Source organism: Heloderma suspectum, chromosome 2 (assembly GCF_057233095.1).
Source record: "Heloderma suspectum isolate Gila_16-S chromosome 2, 16-S_ref, whole genome shotgun sequence".
Classification (NCBI taxonomy): domain Eukaryota; kingdom Metazoa; phylum Chordata; class Lepidosauria; order Squamata; family Helodermatidae; genus Heloderma; species Heloderma suspectum.
The window spans coordinates 287087862-287109075 of record NC_139459.1 but is presented as its reverse complement, the minus strand read 5'-3'; the positions used below and the strand labels follow the sequence as shown (position 1 = coordinate 287109075).

The 21214-nt window shown below is 44.4% G+C and overlaps 1 protein-coding gene across 9 annotated transcripts in view; it reads right to left on the bottom strand.

Moving 5' to 3' along the window:
• NISCH (nischarin) overlaps positions 1–17525 on the bottom strand; it is a 62937-nt gene extending 45412 nt beyond the window's left edge. For 5 of the 9 annotated variants that reach the window (XR_014788491.1, XR_014788492.1, XM_084839728.1 and 2 more), the window contains exons 1-4: positions 17259–17525; positions 8947–9012; positions 4392–4475; positions 1334–1516 (exon numbers count right to left, since the gene is read on the bottom strand). Coding sequence is in view for 6 of the 9 variants with exons in the window: in XM_084839728.1 (XP_084695854.1) it covers positions 1334–1516; positions 4392–4475; positions 8947–9012; positions 17259–17345 (420 nt within the window). In the remaining 3 variants the exon portion in view is untranslated. The remainder of the gene's footprint in view (positions 1–1333; positions 1517–4391; positions 4476–8946; positions 9013–17258) is intronic. The other 4 variants (XR_014788493.1, XM_084839731.1, XM_084839732.1 and 1 more) reach the window with 1 other exon arrangement.
• Between the last annotated feature and the right edge of the window lie 3689 nt (positions 17526–21214).

Here is a 21214-nt window from a genome sequence, read left to right as displayed (position 1 = left end):
ACAACCACCACTAATACTGCTGTCATGAGGCAAATGGTAGGTGGGTGATCAACCTAGAAGAGCAAGCCAGTTTCAGAAGAGGAAGGTCAATAGTTGTTCCAACTTTCCATCTCTATACAGGAGAGAGTTAGAAAGTGGAGAAATTATATTTCTGTTTTCCACCAGAAAATTCTTGAATCAGTCAATGACCAAGTTTGCACTATCACGGAGAGGGAAATAAGCCACCGTGGCTTATTTTTTTGCAAAATTACTCTCACCAGCACAGCTTGCTGTGTTGTGCAAACCTGGCAAGGGTGGCTTGTTGTTGTGAATAACAAGGCACCCAGAACCCATAGGCTGTTTTAGGGTTCTGGGATGGCTTGTTACCCACAGCAACAAGCTTCTTTCATCATGTTTGCGTAACAAAGCAAGCTGCGCCGACGAAGGTAATTATGCAAATCCTCCCCCGGCACACGACCTGCACATGCAGCAGGAGAAATAAACCACGGTGGTTTATTTCGCCCTGCGTGATTGTGTGACCAGGCCCTACGGTTGAGTATGGGTTGTCATTATGTGCAAACTACGGTTTAACTATGGGTTGTTAACCACGAATAATCCATAGTTGACAACCCAACAACAAACCATGGGTTCTCTTCCTGAGTTGTTCATGGTTAACAACCCATAGTTAAACCATAGTGCAGGGTTCACACATAACGACAATCCATGATTCAACAACCCATGATTCAACAACAACCCATACTCAGACCACTGTCATTATGTGTGAACCAGGTTAACGTTTTGAGCTCAATGCAATAAGAAAATTCAGCAACAGATTAAGTCATAAATGCATAATCAGGAAAAAGCTAAATGAAATAATTAAACTTCAAAATATACATCTCATTTATACAAAGCAACGAAAGCCAAATAAAGCTTAGTCATGTAGCAGCTATCACTTAATCTTAAATGTAACACACTCTGCTCAGAGAGCTTTAATAATATGTAAAAAGGGACAAAAATCAACAGAATCCATCTGCTGCAAATTATTTAGCTCACTTAACAAAGCATATTAGAGAAGTACTGCAAATACACACAGAAGAGAGAGCAAGCCAATTTCTTTGATGTGTGAAGCAACAAATCAAAGACTCTCATCATAAAATTAAGGAATCTCTTGTATGATGTCCTCAAAATAGTAAATTCCAACCAAAAATGCACAGCATTACACTAGAAAGCTCACACCAACTAAAAAGTGAGTACTAACTCAAAAAGATAACCCACTTAATATCAAAGTAAAAACTGCAGTGAAGTCCAAATATCTGACAGTGAACAATGCAAACTAAGGTAAGATGTAACTTACATATAAGTGAAAATGTAAGAACTGTGACAAGACTTTGGGTGCAGCTAAGGGAAATGTGACAAGGAGAGTCTGTAGATATACTTCCAACTCCTTTTGTCTTTTTTCCACCAAGCTTTTGGAATTTTTGCCGATTATCTTCTTGGGAGGCAACAGATTCTTATCTATCTTTTTCTCTGAAACAAGCTGTAAAAGACAAATAGTTAAGTTAGCTTGTCCATGATTCACAGCTTTAAGAAATATAGCGTTAAATGCTCACACCAATAGGACCAAAGTGAAATAAAATCTTTTGTTTTGGCAGTAATTCTCAGTATCTATTTTAAATACTCAGGCTAGTTTAAGCTGTAATCTTATTTAAGCATTCTGTACCACATATTAGGTATACAACCTCTAAAGCAGTTTATAACATTTGAAACAATTCATATAAGCAAGAAAAAAACCCAAATCAAAAAATCTGAATGGCCTGGGTGAATAATGAAGTCTTCACCTGGCACTGAAAATATAACTTGTGAGTGTGACCTGTTTCACACGACACAACATCCCACCATGTGTTATCACCTACAGTGGGTTGTTATGATGTCTGAACCCAGTGCGGTTTCTGCAGTGTGGCTTACTTTTCGTGAAAAGTCATGCTGAGAACCCATGGCTTGTTGTTGGGTTGTTCAGGAAGGCTTGTTGTGATGTCCGAATACAGAACAGTGACCTGGTTCACACATCATGCTAAGCCACAGTGGGTTGTTATCGTGGATGGCTGAGGGGTGCCTTAGCATGACATCTGAACCTGGAGCGGTTCGTCTGTCATGGGTTGCTTTTTCCCCCAAACAAACCACCCTGAGAACCCATGGCTTGTAGTAAGGCTGTTTAGCATGGCTTATTCTCAGGGTGGGTTGTTGTGATGTCCAAACCTGGCAGGGCAATTTTATCGGGGGTTGTTAGGAACAACTAGAGAGCTGCTGGCCAAAAGCGGTGAAAATCCCTGCCTCTCCTTGCGATCTCGCTAGTGCTGCTGCCATTCTCCCTCATCCCATCTCAGTGCCCTCTGCTTCAGGATGGATTCCCCCCACCCCCCATAGAGACCTTAAAGAAAGGACACTGGAGAAAGTCCCAAACTTGTTTGCAAATATTTTTTTTTGGTCTTGCACGAGTGTGCAGGAGTGAAGGTCCACTGCTAGGAATTTTGCGCAATTTCCCCGTTTTATTGCTCTGCCTTGAAATGTGCACAATTTCCCCCTCCATTTTGCTGTTCTGACATGAAATTTTTATATTTTTAGCGAACCACCTTACTTCTCTGCTTTGAAATTTGCATACATTTAGTGATCCAGCACATTGCTCTGTAACCCTCATATACACCTGACAGCTACCAAGGGAGACCAGTGGAGGGACGCAACAAGCACGAAGGGGGGTGGGGAGCTGAAAGTACCCGGGGCCGCATGAGAAGGAGCTTTTGGGGTGGGTATAATTACTGCGGGAGTATGTGAAGCAGCCTTAATTAAAAAAAAAGGTGTTCCCTAACAAGGAAAGCACCCAAAGTGGAGGATGAAATTGACAAGGACATTGACAAGAAGGGGATATGGGTATGCTGGGCTCAACAGCAGACAAGTGATCTTGGACACACACAAAAGGAAGGCCGCGAACATGTTACCATGTTCATAAATGCTCAGAAAATTAATTCCATTTGACAATCAGATGTGTGTGTGGGGGGAGAGTTTCCCTTGGGAGCTGGCAACCCCAACAAACCAATTGCAGAAAGGGCGCTGATGAAGGACCTGAGGAAACAAGGAGTTCTGTCGCAAAGTCATCTGGAACACATGCTGGGAGCTGGCAGGAGGACAGAGCGGGGAAGCAAGGCATAGCAAGCCGCAGAGTGTCCAATTGTCTGTCAGGTTAGCAAGCAAACAATCAACCATGGCAGCTTATTCTCAGGGTGGCTTAGTGTGACATGTGAACTTGCCCAATACAACAGGTGCACATAATGGAGTGAAAGCCTCTGTCTTTGGAGCGACTTCAAGCCCAAGTACCTGTTTACAGTCTATATGGTATGGTTCAATAATATTGAGTTTCCAGGCCAGTAAGTGATCCTCAATACCTGATAACTATGAGCGAGCTCAGGAAACAAACTTTCACATCTTACCAATGACAAGGTTATAATATCACTGTGAGCTTGGAAATTACGATAGGTACTAGAAGTTATAAGCAATGGTTGGCTACCTACAATCACCATGTAAAGCACAAACCTAGATTTTTATAAGCAGACCGTTATCTTCCATATACAGATTTTTTTTTAAGGGCACAATCCTATGCATGTTTAGACAGAAAAAAGATGTACAACACCCAGCATCCCCCAGCCAGCCATGCTGGCTGGAGGGATGCTCGGAGAGGTAGGACTTTTTTTCTTTCTAAACATGCATAGGATTGCGCCCTAAATCTAGAAAACGCAGACTTATTCCAATAAAACTGACTTACAGTGCTATCCTCTACATGTCTACTCAGCCCTCTTCAGTTCAATAGGATTTACTCCCAAGTAATTGTGTACAGGACTGCAGCCTAAGGGTCAAATTAAGTGTGATGTTAACCACATGTTGAATCCCATGGTTGAGATTCTCCTCTTCTTTTTATAAAGTAACAGCAGACAAGGGTGGGTGGGTGTGTCTGGATTAAAACTGCAGTAGTGTGGGGAGGGAGGTTTATCTAAGCCACTTCCCACACTGAAATTAGGAAAATTTCCTAAGCCACTTCCCCCACTGAAAATCACACCCAAAGTTGCTGCTGGGTATCATTTTTTTTATATGAAGAATCTTTATTCAAGAACATGGCTAACATCTCTAGTTTGCCTTTAGGACAGAATTGCATGTGGTAAGTCATGGTGACTGTCCAGAGTACTTCACAATTTGAGTCAGATGAAGTTCTTTACTTAATAAGCTAATGCTCCTTACTTTAATTATATGAATTAATTGGCATTAATTCGGCATTTTGGGCGAGAGAACAGCATTTCCTACAAAGGAACTATCCAAGGGATTGTCGTTTCCCCAACATTTTAAGAATACAAGTTCAGGATATTTACCTTTTCATGCAGTTCATGGAAATCACTGTATCGATGTTTGACTATCCACTGATGGCTCCCAACACTCACTTGAATGATATATACCTAAATGAAAACACAACTCTTTAAGTGACCAAGAAGCTCAAGGTGGCCAATGTGTGCATATTCATATATAGAGAAAAGATCCCTCCAGTGTTTGTGAGACATTACATAAACAAAACCTACCAAGACTACCAATTATACTTTGTGCTACTGCTCACACACAGGACACATAACTCATCACGTATGAGGCTGATAAAAGCACAGTGTGACCAAATGATAAGTACAAACATACAAGGCAGGTGCCACTTTCCAGTGAAATTTGGCAATCATTTCTTAGAATAACTTGAGTATGAGCTGTCCAACTCCTCAGAAAAGTTAGGAAAGGAAATTTTGTAGAATATTGTTGAAGTCCAAAAAGCATCAATTGTAATATGCCAATATTAAACCAGAAGCAGTTAGGAGATTGTATAATTATCCCAACAGTCTCTAGAATAATTCCACTGATATAATTAGTAAGACAACCAATCCCCACCTCCTAGCCAAACATACACAGAATCAATAGTTTGCCACATTCCATTTATTACATTTATCTCCCACCTCTTCTCCAAAGAGCTCACGGCAGGTGGGATGGTCTCTCGATTATGATCCTCCTAACATAATGACCATGTTTGCACAATCATGGAGAGGGAAATAAGCTACTGTTGCTTATTTCTCCCGCCACGCATGCCAGAGGGATTCGCATAATTATTTTATTTTATTTATTTATTTATTTATTTCATTTCTATACCGCCCAATAGCCGAACCTCTCTGGGCAGTTTTCAAAAACTAAAACCAAATGGCACACAATAAAACAATTTAAAACATATAGAACATTAAAACCACAGCCCAACAATACAACCACAATAAAACCTAGCAGCAGTGCAGGAGTTTAAAATACAGATTTAAAACAGCAAAGATAAAAGTCTAGAAAGCTAAAATGCTAAAACGCCTGGGAAAATACGGTCTTCACCTGGCGCCGAGAGGAATACAATGTAGGTGCCAGGCGAACCTCACTAGGGAGCTCATTCCAGAGCCGGGGTGCCACAGCAGAAAAAGCCCTCCTCCTAGTAGCCACCCGCCTCACTTCCTTTCGCAGGGGCTCACAGAGAAGGGCTGCTAAGGAAGATCTTAAGGTCCAGGCAGGCACATATGGGAGGAGGCGATCCTTCAGATAACCTGGCCCCAAGCTGTTAAGGGCTTTAAATGTTAATACCAGCACTTTGAATCGGGCCCGGAAATGGACTGGCAGCCAGTGCAGCTGGAAAAGTACTGGCGTAATATGAGCTCGCAGGCCAGTCCCTGTTAACAATCTTGCTACCCTATTTTGGACCAGCTGAAGTTTCCGGACCGTTTTTAAAGGCAGCCCCATGTATAATGCATTGCAGTAATCCAGATGAGAAGTTATCAGAGCATGGATAACTGTAGCTAGGCTATTTCTGTCCAGATAAGGGCATAGTTGGTATACCAGCCTAAGCTGATAAAAAGTGCTCTGTGCCACTGAGTTCACCTGTGCCTCAAGTGACAGTTCTGGATCCAAGAGCACCCCCAAACTACGAACATGATCCTTTAGGGGGAGTGCAACCCCCTCCAGAACAGGTTGATTATCACCTAGCCGGGCAGACGAACCACCCACTAACAGTACCTCCGTCTTGTCTGGATTGAGTTTCAGCTTATTGGCCCTCATCTAGTCTATTACTGTGCCCAGGCACTGATTCAGAACAGCCTCAACTGGATTTGATGAGAAAGAGAGGTAGAGCTGGGTGTCATCCGCATATTGATGGCACCTCAGCCCACACCTCTGGATAACCTCCCCCAGCAGTTTCATGTAGATGTTAAACAGCATGGGGGATAAAATAGAGCCCTGTGGAACCCGATGGCACAATTGCCATGGCACAGAGCAATAATCCCCCAGCATCAACTTCTGGAATCGGCCAGCGGAACTACTGCAGTGCAGTGCCTCCAACTCCTAACCCAGACAACCTATCCAGAAGGATACCATGGTCGATGGTATCGAAAGCCGCTGAGAGGTCCAGGAGAATCAACAGAGTCGCACCCCCCCGTCCCTCTCCCAGCAGAGGTCATCCTACAGGGCAACGAAGGCAGTTTCTATTCCAAAAGCAGGCCTGAAGCCCGATTGAAATGGATCTAGATAATCCGTTTCATTCAACAGTGCCTGGAGCTGTCCTGCAACCACTCACTCAAGCACCTTGCCCAGGAAGGGGATGTTGGCCACTGGCCTATAATTGTTAACATCCTCTGGGTCCAGGTTAGGCTTTTTCAGGAGTGGTCTAATTACCGCCTCTTTTAAAGCGGCAAGCACCACTCCCTCTCTCAAGGAGGAATTTACAACCTCCTGGACCCAGCCAGACATCCCCTCCTTGTTTGATTTAATAAGCCATGAAGGGCAAGGGTCAAACACACAAGTGGTAGATCAGACTTGGCCAAGCACCTTGTCCGCATCCTCAGGCCTCAATAACTGAAACTCATCCAATAAAACTGGACCAGACAGTGCTCTGAACGCCTCTACCAATGGAACTGCATTAATCGTGGTGTCCGCTTCATGATGAATCTGAGTGACTTTATCTTCAAAGTGCCTTGCAAACTCATCACAGTGTGCCACCGAGGGTTCCACCGTCTCTCTCCCTGGCCAGAATGTAACAGGCCGCGAACCACCTTGGCCTTGCCAGCGCGGCTTGCTGTGTCATCTGAAGCCGATGAGGGTAGATTCGTGCTGCAACAAGCCCCTCTTGCTGAGTTCTCACACCATGGTAAGCCATGGTGTAAGCACCAGCAAGGGTAATTATGCAAATCCCACTCCCCTCCTGGCATGTGCAGCAGGAAAAAACAAATCACTGTGGCTTATTTCCCCTCCGTGATCATGAGAACAGGCCCAATGAGTGTATCTCAGCAGTGCATTACTATGCATTGTAGATCACTGTTGCTTAACTCTAGCACCCTGACAATTTGACACAATATCATGTGTGCTTCTGTTATGACTCTGTCTGGTTCTAGCATAAGCCTCCTTGGATGGAAGGCCTCTCTCTTCCACAGGAGGCTTCTGATCCAGATTTACTAGTATTCTTTAAAAGCTATGCTAGCTAGCCATTGAGATCAAAATTGGTTTTTTCACAGAATAAAAGGGCATAAAACTGCTGAACAAGAGGGTTTTAAGAATGAGATGCGGAAGGGAACAGTTAAAGTACAATTCTCCAAGTTAAGGTTTTAAAATTACCAACATGTTATTCACATTCGAATGCTTCATGCGGTAAAAAAATAGCTGAAGTCAGATGACAGTGAAAAAATTGCAGGAAGACATTGTACATGCGACCCTATTAATTCGTTATATGGTAATACAACTATATTTCCAGCATAGATAAGCCACACTAATATAAGTAAGTCAGTGTAAAAACCTGCATTTCTCACTTCTCACTAACTACGCTAGACCATGTCAGCCCAACAGAACTGGAAACTGTGAGCAAGTAATGCAAGGCTTTTATTAGGGGGAAAAAAGACTATCAGAATGCCTGAGGCAAGCTTCTGAATGATACAAGACTCATGTTCAGAATGAATGTTCTACATACGTCAAAATCTTGAACTAGGGATGGCGGAGAATTTCTCCCCGAAACTTCGGGGGGCCGAGCGCCAACGTGTTCGGCCCCCTGAAGAAGTTTCAGGGAGAAATTCTCCGCCCCCCTGCCCCCCGCACCCGCCCCGGGACGGAACTTACCTTTCCCGAATGTCCCTCCCGGCGGCGGGTCCCGGCGGCGGTTCGTCGGGTCTTCGTCAGGGGCGGCAGCCGGTCTTTCGACCGGCTGCCGCCACCGCCATTCCAATAAAACTAAAAAAAAAAAAAATGCCCCCGTGATAGGCTACGTGACGATTAACATAGCCTATCACGGCTAGATTTGCAAAGTCAGCCGTGATAGGCTACGTAAATCGTCACGTAGCCTATCATGGGGGCATTTTTTTAAAAAACTTTTTATTTCGCGGCCGGGCGAGGTGCCTCCTCCCCGGCCTGAATTTCGGCCGGGCGAGGCAGGAAGCCTCCCCCCCAGCCTGAATTTCGGCCAGGCGAGGCGGGAAGCCTCCCCCCCCGGCCTGAACTTCGGGGGGAGAGCAGCGAAGTGCCTCCCCCCCACCGCGAAAAGCTGCGAGACCAGGTAAGTGGCTTTCATGCACTCCTATCTTGAACCCCTTATTTTAAACACCACCTCAGTGTCATATCTCCCTCTATGGTTATGCATAAAATTGGACTACAAGAATGAAATCCACTGTTCCAGAATTGTACAGCAATAAAATGCAGCACAGCTGTATGAACCAGACAGAATTTGCTAGGAGCACACCACTAAACATTTCACAGTATGAAGAGAGCCAGTGTGGTGTAGTGGCAAGAGTGTTGGACTGGGAGCTGGGAGATCCAGGTTCTAGTCCCCACTCAGCCATGGAAGCTCACTGGGCGACTTTCGGCCAGTCACACACTCTCAGCCCAACCTACCTCACAGGGTTGTTGTTGTGAGGATAAAATGGAGAGGAGGAGGATAATGTAAGCCGCCTTGGGTTCCTTGCAAGAGAAAAAAAGGCGGGATATAAATGCAATAAATAAATATAAATAAATAAATTTGTTCCAAACATGAGCAGAAAGTTAAATTCTATCATACACTTAACTATGGTACATAGCAGATGTAATTAAGATAACAATTCTGTTGGTAGGTGGGTCACCATCTCCCCTAAACCAGGTTTGCTGTTGCTGGGGTGGGGGGAGGAGTAATAATGGGCCATCACTCACCGCACTAGATCTAAGTGGCATGAGGGGAATGCAGTGCCTTCCACCAGTTAAGTCTGGTGCATCAGCAGTGACTCCTGGACATTGATAACATGCTCTGGTAGCTTCTACATTATACTACTGCAATGCTTTGTACATGGGTTGCCTTTGAAGACTACTCAGAAGCTTCAGCTAGCACAAAATACAGCTTTCAGATTACTAACTGGGACCACTCAAGGGGATCATCTCTTGCCAGTTCTGAAACTGTACTAGCTACTGTTCCATTTCTGAGAACAATTCAAGAAGCTGCTCATTACCTACAAATCCCTAAACATCTTAGATTCTGGCCACGTGAAGTTCTGCCTTCTGCCACATGTGCCTGTCTGAACCTTTCATTCTTCATCAAAGACTCTCCTTCATGTCCTCCTGACACCTGATGTTAGATGGGTGGTGACTGAGGAGAGGATTTTCTTGGTTATGATGCCTTATATATTGACTGCCCTTCCCAGAGAAGCTTGCCTGGTGCCAACCTTGATGTCTTCTTAGCACCAAGCACACACTTCATTTTCCCAGGCTTTGCAGCATGTATTGTAGCTGGTTTTAGTAACTGTTTCTTGGTTTCTGTTGGATGTGCTGATTTGTTGCTGCTGCTGCTTCTGCAATGTTGATTTTTACCATATTCATTTTTTTACCATTTCGAAGTGTATGCCAGCCAGGGCGTTTTATGCTAATAGGCAGTTTTGAAGTTACTTAATACACATACCTCAATCTTTTAAGGAGCAGAGACAAAGTCATGTGAGTATTCCACCATAGCAGCTCCCCTTTCCGATATAAATTTCTTCTTCCCTTCCCACCTATTCTTAACCATGACTAAGTGCAACATCAGCATGCACACTAACCATGATTAACATTAATCAAAGTCCCCTCTTAACAAGGATTTGAAACTAATTAGCCAACCCTGGTTAAAAAGAAACATTAACAGGGCTGAGTGGAAATGGACACACAAAGTTTTTGTAGCCTATGTACAGGCCTGCAAACACATACACAACTTGTTTGGCTCCTCTTATGAGAACTTCAGTGTGGGGGGGGGGGCAGGCAGGCAGCCCCATCCAAGCAATGGCCACAGGAGTATCTATGCTCTTCTCCCATGCATTTGAGCATGGTTGTACTCCCTGCCACCAATCCAGAGTGAAAGTATGAAAGTAATGTAAAACTTCTTCCTTCCTTTTGAATTGGCTTCATTTACCCTTAATGACATCTTCACAACACCAGATCTTATTGGTTATGTAATGTCATGCCTTCATCACATTCATAACGTGATCCCAAAGTTTTCAGGGTAGTCCTTGTGAAAAACAGCACAGAAGGGCGTGGGGTGAATTTGTGCTGGAAAGTATGCCTACCCTAGTCCCCTAGTCAAAAGGGTTAAAGGGCGAGCTGTGTGAAATCTGCCCTGGCCTGAACAAAACAAACTAATATTGGGGGTGTGAGAAGTTTCATAAGCCATAATACTTTATAACAGCCTCATAAACCAATCCATTGAAGTAACTAGTGCATATACACATGTGCTTGCCCAAGGCTACCAATCCAAGACTTTTATGGTAGATACATCAACAGCCTTGAAAAACCAACTTTATTTCCCTATAGCAACTTCCTTGCCTGCTCTCACCCAGAGGCAACGCCGCTTGCTACAGGCAAATGGCTATGATGAGCCTATATCACAATATCTAGAAACTAGGAAATAGTTGTTTTGCAGCTTTATCAACTTTTAGAATGAACTGTTACCAAAGATTATTGATAACTACTTATTTTATGGAACCTTAGGAGATATATTTTGGACTTTGTATTCTATGACATAAATGGCAAGGTTTATGTGAAAAAGAGATGTTCTCCCTCCTCTCTGCTGAAGTTTCTTTTCCACAATTTATCTGTACTCTGAAATATACATGCCATCTTAGTCACAGTTTTTGGACTTTTCCCAGGGGCAAGAAACTTCACATGATGAATGTGGTATAAAAACAAATGTTTGTTTCTAAGCAGTCAGCATGGGGTGATGTGTATGTCACAACAATCCAGATGTATTTATTTTTTAACTCTGGGTTGTTGTGTATGAACAAGCATGCTGGTGCACACAGCCCAATCACTCCCACTGTGAGTGGGAGCAGCTAAACAACCCAGGAACATTCATTCCATGGGTTTGCCATGATGTGCAAACCAAGAACTCTGCCTTGTCCCTCCCAACTCTAGCTTGTCAGGGGAGAGTCCTGGTTTGTATGTCATGGTTGTTTAGCTGCCCCCACTCATAGTGGGAGCAATCAGACAATGTATACCAGCATGTTTGCTCATTCACAACAAGCCAGGGTTTAAAGAAACCCCTAGGATGTTATGATGTGCAAACTGGGCCACTATGCTTCCTATGCACACATTTCAATTACAGTATATTAATATAATCACATATTACTCCCTGCATTAGTAGCTAAGGAAGTAGGTTGTGAGTCACTCATTCTCAAATGAACAGATCTATGCCTTGCATTTCCTCCACATCACTGATCATAATATTGAGAGTTACAAAGAAATCCCAAGATACTCCAGAGTGAGTGCTTTAGAAAGATTGCTTCATTTTCAAACATCCTGCAGGATTTAGGATATGTATTTCTTTATCCCATTAATATAAATAATGTTTCATGCTTATTGGACTATTTCTGAATATATTAATGGAACAGATCAAAGTCGGGGGAAACATTAACATACCATTGCACTGTACTGTGTTGACAACATAATTCAATCACTAAAGGAGCCCACTTGATTTTCAGAAATTCCCCACTCCTGCAGCAGCTACTCATAGCACATCTCAGGCATTTCCTGAGGGTCTCCCAACCCTCTGGAGAAACCTTCTGAGAGCACAAGGAGTTGCAGTGGAGAGGAGGGAGCAGAGAAGCCTTAGTGTGTGAGCAGACTTCCACTTACACAAAATCTGGATGTGATTCAACCCCCTCCATCCAATAACAGCTGCTACTATGAGTCAAAATGGTTAAGGTATACATTGGAAAATCATAATTTGAACGCTCAGGAAATTATGCTAGCTGTTAGCCCTGTCCATTCTTTATTTCCGCAAACACAATCTTGTAGAACTACTAGGGTTTAAAAGTGAAAGTTAGCAAAATCCAGTTATGTTACTTGTATATATTCCCCGCATTTTGTTGTTTTTACTTGGTCTGTGCTATAAACATAGTCTCAGTCACCCCAATACATGCACATAATTCCACTGGCAAGATACATTACTAATGGAAGCTTAACCATGTCCTTGTCAAAATCTGAATACTTAGGGTGCAGATGGAAAAAAGTCCTGCAACTCCCAGCAAACTCCAGCCAGCCATGTTGGCTCAGGCATGCTGTGAATTGTAGGACTCCGTTCTGTCTTAATATGCATAGGACTGTGCTTTTAGTTACCTTTATACTTTTACCCATTGAACAGAGTCAGATTTATTTCTGAGTAAACATTTATAGGATTGTGTTGTTTAGTGTATAGATGAATATTGTTTAAAGATTTCAGTGCAGCCAATTTTAACTTCCACAGTAAATGTGTCAGAGAATAGAAAAGCAATGGGAACTCTTGTAGTTTGGATATTAATGAATATACACTTATTCCTAGATGTTAGTATGCATGCTTATTTCTACTACCTGAAGTCCATTCCCTTCTGTGCCTATTTCTAAGGAATAATACTGAAATAATAACAGTAACCTAGCTACAAGACAGCAGCTGCAATTTATGGAGGCTATGAGTGAGCTTTGGGGAGGACCATACACACAGCTGGAGGTTTCTTTGAAGTTTTCACTGCAGCAGCTCTGACTGTTGAAGCAGCAAGCTGTTTTGCAAACTGAACAGTGGCAGAAGGAGATGCTGCAGCAGAGACTTCAAAGAAAGCTCAGGCTGTGCACTCAGTATTTCCCTGGGCACAGAACCCTCTGGATTATGCCCCTAGAATCATCAAAACTACCTGCCCCAATTTTTATACATAAGATATAGTTTCTTTTTTCTTTTTTTTACATTGCACACCAAACAATCCTTTTGCAACACTAAAGCTTCCAAGCATGTACACTTCATCACCAGATGTCAGTTACTTCTCTTGCTCTGGTTTCATATTATCTGGTCACAATGGGAATACCTAGTCACAAAGAGTTTTGGTTATTTTCTAAATGGATAGACAAGCTATACAGTCTTGCAGACTTTATTGGTGGCCTGTATATAAAACAATAAACACATCAAAATAGATGAGTATATATAAAATCTCTTATAAAAGACATATCCTTTGTTAAGCATGTTGGATTGAATCTTAAGAACCATGAGCAGAAAGAAACTTTCTCAACTCCTCTTTTCCACTGCAGGCCCTCACCTACCCAAAGCTACTCCTGAGGGTCAGGGAACCGTTCAGCATAGGGTTGGATGCCCCAAGGCCTGGAAGATGTATATCCAACAGACAGACTCACATTCAATTGTCTGACCAATCAATAACTACATTGATTTTTCCTCACTTCTATACATTCACATTCTCCAGGCTAAGCGTGGTAGCCTTTTCCTCCTTTACTGAACTGCATTGGGAAAGGAGTACGACAAGGCTGCATATTGTCACCCTGCTTATTTAACTTATATGCAGAGTACATCATGAGAAATGCCGGGTTGGATGAATCAGAGGTTGGAATTAAGATTGCTGGGAGAATTATCAACAACCTCCGATATGCAGACGATACCACCCTAATGGCAGAAAGCGAAGAGGATCTAAAGAGCCTCTTGTTGAGGGTGAAAGAGGAGAGTGCAAAAGCTGGTTTGAAACTCAACATTAAAAAAACTAAGATCATGGCATCTGGCCCCATCACTTCCTGGCATATGGAAGGGGAAGAAATGGAAGCAGTGACAGATTTTACTTTCTTGGGCTCCAAGATCACCGCAGACGGTGACTGTAGCCATGAAATTAAAAGACGCTTGCTCCTTGGGAGGAAAGCTATGGCAAACCTAGACAGCATAGTAAGAAGCAGAGACATCACCTTGCCGACAAAGGTCCGTCTAATCAAAGCTATGGTTTTCCCAGTAGTAATGTATGGCTGTGAGAGCTGGACTATAAGGAAGGCTGAGCGCCGAAGAATTGATGCTTTCGAACTGTGGTGCTGGAGAAGACTCTTACGAGTGCCCTGGACTGCAAGGAGGTCAAATCAGTCCATCCTAAAGGAAATCAACCCTGAGTGCTCATTGGAAGGACAGATAATGAAGCTGAAGCTCCAGTATTTTGGCCACCTAATGCGAAGAGAAAACTCCCTGGAAAAGACCCTGATGCTGGGAAAGACTGAAGGCAAAAGGAGAAGGGGACGGCAGAGGATGAGATGGCTAGATCGCATCACTGATGCAATGAATATGAACTTGAGCACGCTCCGGGAGAGAGCGCAGGACAGGAAGGCCTGGCGTGCTATGGTCCATGGGGTCACGAAGAGTCGGACACGACTGAACAACAACAATTAGGCATGCAAGCAGGTCTGAAATGAAGGAGGGAACTGCTGTAATGGCTGCTGTCCTCCTTAAGGGAAAGCAGTGCTATTCCCTTATATAGCTCTTTAGGCAAGAAGGACACTTGGGGGCTCATCTTCCTCTTATCACAAGTTCTCAGGCAGTAAGAGGGAGACAAACACATATTATTTTTAGAAGATAACAGCTGCATTTGCATGCGATGGTAAGCTGGGATTCTGGAGAATCCCAGTTTACCGCAACAGACTTGGCACTCGCTCTGACATGGGTCCTCCCACCAGCAGCAGTGGCTAAACTAACCAGAAATTGAAAGCTTACTGTATTGTCCAAACCGGGACTCCTGGGATATTGCTTCCCTTTCAGGCCAGAATTGCAAACCAGAGTTTGTTCTTGGTTTACAAATCCTGGCTTGTTTGTGGGCAACAATCCAGGAAGCCTGATCCAGACAACACAGTAAGCTTTCAATTCCTGGTTACTTCAGTGGTTCCAGCTGGTAGGAGGAGCCAAGCAAGGGCTAAATTCTGTGTGCACCAGCAGGTAGCTCATTCATGGTAAGCCAGGATTCTCCACAATTCTGGCTTAGTGTTGCATGCAAAAACACCCAGTTACAGATGCATATTACTGGAATGCTGCAAGTCAATCTTACAAATATGGAGGCTGCCATTAAGTTGTTCATATTTATTTATTTATTTATTTATATTACTTTTTAGATTATATCCTTAAGGAGTGAGATCTTGTATATCAGAGTGAGGACTGTTTTATCATTTTGTACAATACATTTACTGAACAACCTGATACACAATCCTTACTCTGATACACAAGATCTCACTCTTTAGGGATATACCTGGTGTCCTCCAGATGTTTGGGGCTCCAACTTCCATCAGCCACAACCAGCATAGCCAATGGTCAGGAATGCTGGGAGTTGTAGTCCAAAACACCTGGAGTGCACCCAGTTTGGGAAAGCTACTTTATAAAGTAATACATATAACTATGTTTTTTCTTCCTCTCATGATGCAGCTGGAGTAGGCAGCCTATCAGTTTTTGTTGGCTGGGACCAGCTATACCACTAACAACCAAGGGCATGGGCCAGCCAAATCAAAACACTTTTAAGACCACTGATTTCAGTGGGAGAGATTTAAGCATGTGCCTAATTTTGGCACTATAATTTAATTGTGTACTTTGCACAAAGACTAACAGTTTAAAGTACTACATCAAGATTGCATGTTTTTCTTCTCTCTTATTTTAGCTGGGGGGGAATACTTCTAAAATCACAATGCATTCCTATCTCCCCCAAGTATCTCACAAGCAAGTTTGAATATTGTGCAAAGCATTTAAAAATAAACACCCTGATTCTCAACATTTTACATGCAAATCCTAGTGAAATCAATGAGGCCTAATTCTAAGCCATATTGTATTAGAATACAAGTAGCACTTTTAAACTGATTTAGTGCCAACTTTTCTCATACTCTTAAAAAAAGCCAGTACATGCAGATTTAGAAATGTGTATTCACAACACAGGATTCACTGAAGAGAATGGCTTGGCTAACTGAAAAACTGAAAAGTCCACCCATTTTCAGTTATGTAACAGAGTTGTTTAAGATACATTTCTGGGTATGTTTGCTCCTAAAACTGTGCGCCAGTTCACTAGTGTACAACCCTATACAGACAACTCTGCATAAAATGATAATAGTAAACATAACACTATCGGTACAACCATTGCCAAGCAAATCAAAGGGGCCTCTTTCCCTCCATATCAGAGTTCAAAAAGATTAGATATTTGAGGGTGTTACTGAACAGTTGGGCAACTGCATTTTATCCAGCTTGGAAAAGGCCATCGTTGACACATCCTTTCTACATTTTTTGTTTTAAAAAAACACTAAACGTATCACATATGTGCTACGTTTTCAGTCCAGTTCCAGAGGATGTTTTGCGTTTGATCCGTTTACCCGGGAGGGAAGGGCGGAATAAAATGAAGACTTTTTAAGGAAGCCAGAACCACAACTTGGTCTTTTGAAATCCGAAATGCCTATTCGATGGCAAATACTTAGAATCCGAGCCCAGAATGAGACAACAGCCAGCCGTGTCCTTTTCTCAGGAACATTTACTTCCTCCCTTCGGCAGTTTCCCCGCATGGATGTCCAGCCCAGGGAAGACTTCTGTGCAACTCGGAAGCACACGGGGTCCAGCGCACAGGCCGGCCCTGAGGAATACTGATGTACTGACCCGTTGGATCCTGCTACAGCTGACCAACGGCGGGGGGCTACGGATCGGGAGGCAGAAGGGAGGTACCTTCACCGCGGTTCCCCCGAGTGGCGCCCGCTTAAGCCAGAGCTCGCCGAGCCCCTTCCGCCACCACGCCACGCGCGGGACATAAGACGGGGGGAAGACGCGGGAGCTTCCTCTCGTGGGATCCCTAGAGGAGCCGGAGGAGGGCGGCTCCGGGGGAAAGCGAAAGCCTCATCCCCTCAGGAAGGGCCCCCGCCCCGCAGCCTCCTCCGTCGTCTCCGCTTCCCTTCCACTTCCCCCGCCTCACCGTGTAGGTCTCCACCAGCTCGGAACCAAGAACGCGGACCCCCTTCGGAGGCTCTTCGCCCTCCTCCACAGCCCCCACCGCCTCCATGGCGACCACCAGAGGGAAGGAGCAGGGTAGGGCGGGCGGGAGAGGAGACGCAGCGCTCACTCGGCCGCTCTTCTCAGGCTCGCCGCTGCTGCTGCTGCTGCTGCTGCTGCGCCGCCTCCCTCCGCCCCGTCCCCGGCCAGCGCAACCACCGCCATGTTTGCTTGCGCCCGCTCGCTTATCGGGGCGGGGCCGGGGCCGCAAGAACTTTATTTACAGCCAGGGAAAGAGGCGAGGCAGGCCGGGCCTAGGGGCGTGGCTGCGGGCCCGGAGGTGGAGCTGCCGCGCGGGAGACCGCTTCTGGCCGTAGAGATAGAAAGAAAGGGGCGGAGCGGGGCGGGGCCGTAAGAAGCGTGAGACTGCCTTCGTCTGGAGGACGGGACTTCCGGGTTACGTTTGACCCCGTGTTCCCTCTCCGCCAGCGGGGTAGAAGTGACAGCTCGGCAATCTTCGACCTAGGGGGGCGGCAGTGGAGAAATCCGGGAGCAGCCCCCAGCCACCCACCCAGCGTAGCCGTGGTTAGGCAGGAGTCGTCGTCCCCCAATAGCAGCAAAGACAGGTGTTTTTTTTTTAAAAAAAAAAACCAAACACCTCAGGTCTCATTTGGTACGAACAGTGCCATTTATTTATTTCATTCGTTTTCAGACATTAAAAAATGTGCTGCAATTGCAAATACCCGGTTCATTCTTTGCCTGGAATTAAGATAGAGAGAGGGGTGGGTTGGGGAGGAGTTTCTAAGAATTTCTCTCCCCCCCGCCCCCCCGGCCTTCCTCCAGGAGCTAGGAAATCTATCCACGCTGCCGAATGAGTAAATGCATGCGTACATGGGGCTGCTGTCCGATTCACACGTACCTGGCAGTAAGTCCCGTTGAAGTCAGTCGGGCTTACTTCCGAGTCGACATGTATAGGATTGCACTGTTCATTCATTAAAAACTATTACCCCCCCATATTACAGGTTTGGAGGGGGGCCGTTGTGGTGAAACTGATTTGTTAGTCTTTAAGGTGCCACAAGAATCGTCAATGTGAATGTTTTTGTGAAAGAAAGTGGTTCACGATAGCCTGCAGTGTAGTCCGGTAGTATTATCCCCACATTTTGGGCTGTGGCCGAAAGTGGTTCGTGACAGTCCCGCAGTGTAATTCATTGTTACTATCGCTACCCCCCACATCCAAATTGGGGGAGATAGTGGCTAATGACAACCCTGCAATGTAGTCCTCTATTACTATTGCAAGTTGGAGGTGGGGCCGAGCCTGAGAGAGGGAGTGGCTGACAAATCTTTCTTTGGCTGCAAACCTATAGCATACACCAAACACCAAAGCTGAGGACCGTGTGGCCCTCCAGATGTTGTTGGACTGCAACTCCCATCATCCCTGAGCATGGCTGTGTTAGCTAGGAATGATGGGAGTTGCAACTGGACAACATTTGGAGGGCCACACCTTTCCCACCACTGCTACACACACTGATCTGGGAGTAAGTCCCGTTGAGCTTATGGAACTTTGAATAGACATGGCTAGAATTGTGCTACTGTTAGTTTCTCTGTGTCTACTGCGGGAAGGTGAGAAGCATTGCTCCGGAAACAGGGGCAGAGGAATAGCAGTTTATAGCCTGGATATTAATCAGTAGACAAGGGGGTGGAAGTTGAGCCCCAGAAGTGTGGATAAAGCTCGAACTCTATGGGGGAAGGGCATAAGAGCAGACAGGTTAGACCAGGGGAGCTGTTTCTCACCAGGCATTTGGGGTGCCTATGGAAATTCAAAAAAGGCAGACAGAAGGCATGTTATATTTGGAAAGCTACTTAATTCATTAGAAATTTGATCATTTGTGGGGGGAAATTAATTGTAGAGAGAAATGTTCAGAGAGAACTGGAAAGAAAGATAACATTTAAAAAAAAATAAGGGAAGAAAAAGTAGCTAGGAATAACCACTAAGACAAACACCAAAAGAACAGCTCTTGTTATGGGGCCTGAATGATCTCTCAAGGAGCACCCCAACTCCTGTGAGTCTGGTTGTGAAAAAAGATTGTTAGAATGGGTCAAACTGGCTGGGCAGATTTAGCTTGGCAGATTCCCTACTGTTATGGAGATTAGCTGAGTGGTGGCTGTCTTCAAAGATAGCCAGAAACAGACTATTCTGGAAGGAAAAACAACAAAGTGACCTGGTTCACATGACCCAAACAGCCCACCCTGGGTTGTTTAAGCTACAGTGTGCTGTGGCATGTGCCGGGCAGGATTTGCATGCTCAACGCCTGGCTGTGGCTTGTAGGGACTATGGGTTATGCTAGGTTTGTTTAACCCTCACATAACCCACGGTCTCTGGGTTCCCACAACATGACAAGCCACTACCAAGTGCTGAATATTCAAAATGTTCACCTGCCTGCACCACAATGAGCTGTTTGATTGCCCAAACTGGCCCAAAGACTTGTGACACCTTAAAGACCAACACATTTATTCTGGCATAAGAATGCATGTAGTGTGATTATAAAAAAGCTTTGTCCTTGAACACAGGAATTTCAAAGACAGATATAAACTCAGAATTGCAAGAGATTCAACTCTATTTCCTGTGGTTTGAAAAAGGACAAAGGTGTTGTTTTTATCCCACTGCATATGTTAATTGGCTCACCATTGCAATGATCCTTGTGGTATCATCCACTTACAACTTCCTCAGCACCAAAATGTGTATATAAATCTGCCAATTTGAGGTTAACATTTCATGCATCTGACGAACTGGACAGTGTCCATGAAAGCTTATGCCAGAATAAATGTGTTAGTCTTTAAGTTACCACAAGACTCCTTGTTGTTTTTGCTGTAACAGACTAACAGAACTACCCCTCTGGAAATCCATGTCAAATTATTTTGACTATTGACTTTGTACCTCTATTCATTTAATGAACACATGCGAACTCTACATGAGTACCCTTCTAGGTGAGTTAAGTTTTTGGCTTGCTTTACTGAGGCGTGCGCAACATCATTGGACGGAGGAGGGAGCTCTGAATCAGTGGAGAGAGAGCGAGAGCGATTCTTTCTTGTTCCACAGAAATACCCCCTGAACAATCTAAAAGTGAATGACAGAACAAATTGCTTTGCTGGGGATAAGAATGTAACCAGCTCACACAGATTCTTGCAAGTCAGTTCAAATATTTCAGATCATCATGTGGCAGTATAATTTAAAAATGCACGGGGGGGGGGGTGTTTGACAGCATTTCCAAGCTCTTGTTCTCCTTGAGGAACTAGCTCTCCAGTGAAATGTTGATGTGGGAAAGTGCTTTCAAACATGCGATCCCCATCCAATGAGGTGCTTCCACTGGGTAGAGGACTGTACAATACACTTGGCTGGGGGGGGGGGGCATACATTGGAATTTACTTTTGATCATCTGTCTGCAAGCAATAGGCCCATGTTCCTGTCTTTGGCAGTGTAGCACACATGTGGAATCTTGGAAAGTGTTCCTTAAAAAGGACAGTTCTAGTAGGACACTCTTGTTCTGATGGTGGAAAAATCAGCTGTGCATACTACACAGCGAACACCGGTTTTGCAATCATTGCTATCAATCATGTGGATGGATGTGGGGCCAGCAGGGCTAAAACCCACAGCAAATGTGGACCGTGAGACTCAACATTCTGTACATGTGCCATCTGATTCCTGAAATAAGTGTAGCAAGGATCAGGTTCTACTTCAGTCCTGTATCCACTGAAGTAGAAAAGCAAAGCATCAGTGGAATCAGGATCTGGCTTTGGAAATGTCAGCTGTAACAAACTTTGCATACCTCCCCTTAAGTCAGGGCAAAGAGTCTTGCTTGGAAGGGAGAGCATGGCCTTTCACGGGTGTGTATATGCTGGGCTGTGTAGTGATCAGCAGTTCTTGACTGACACGTTTGGGGC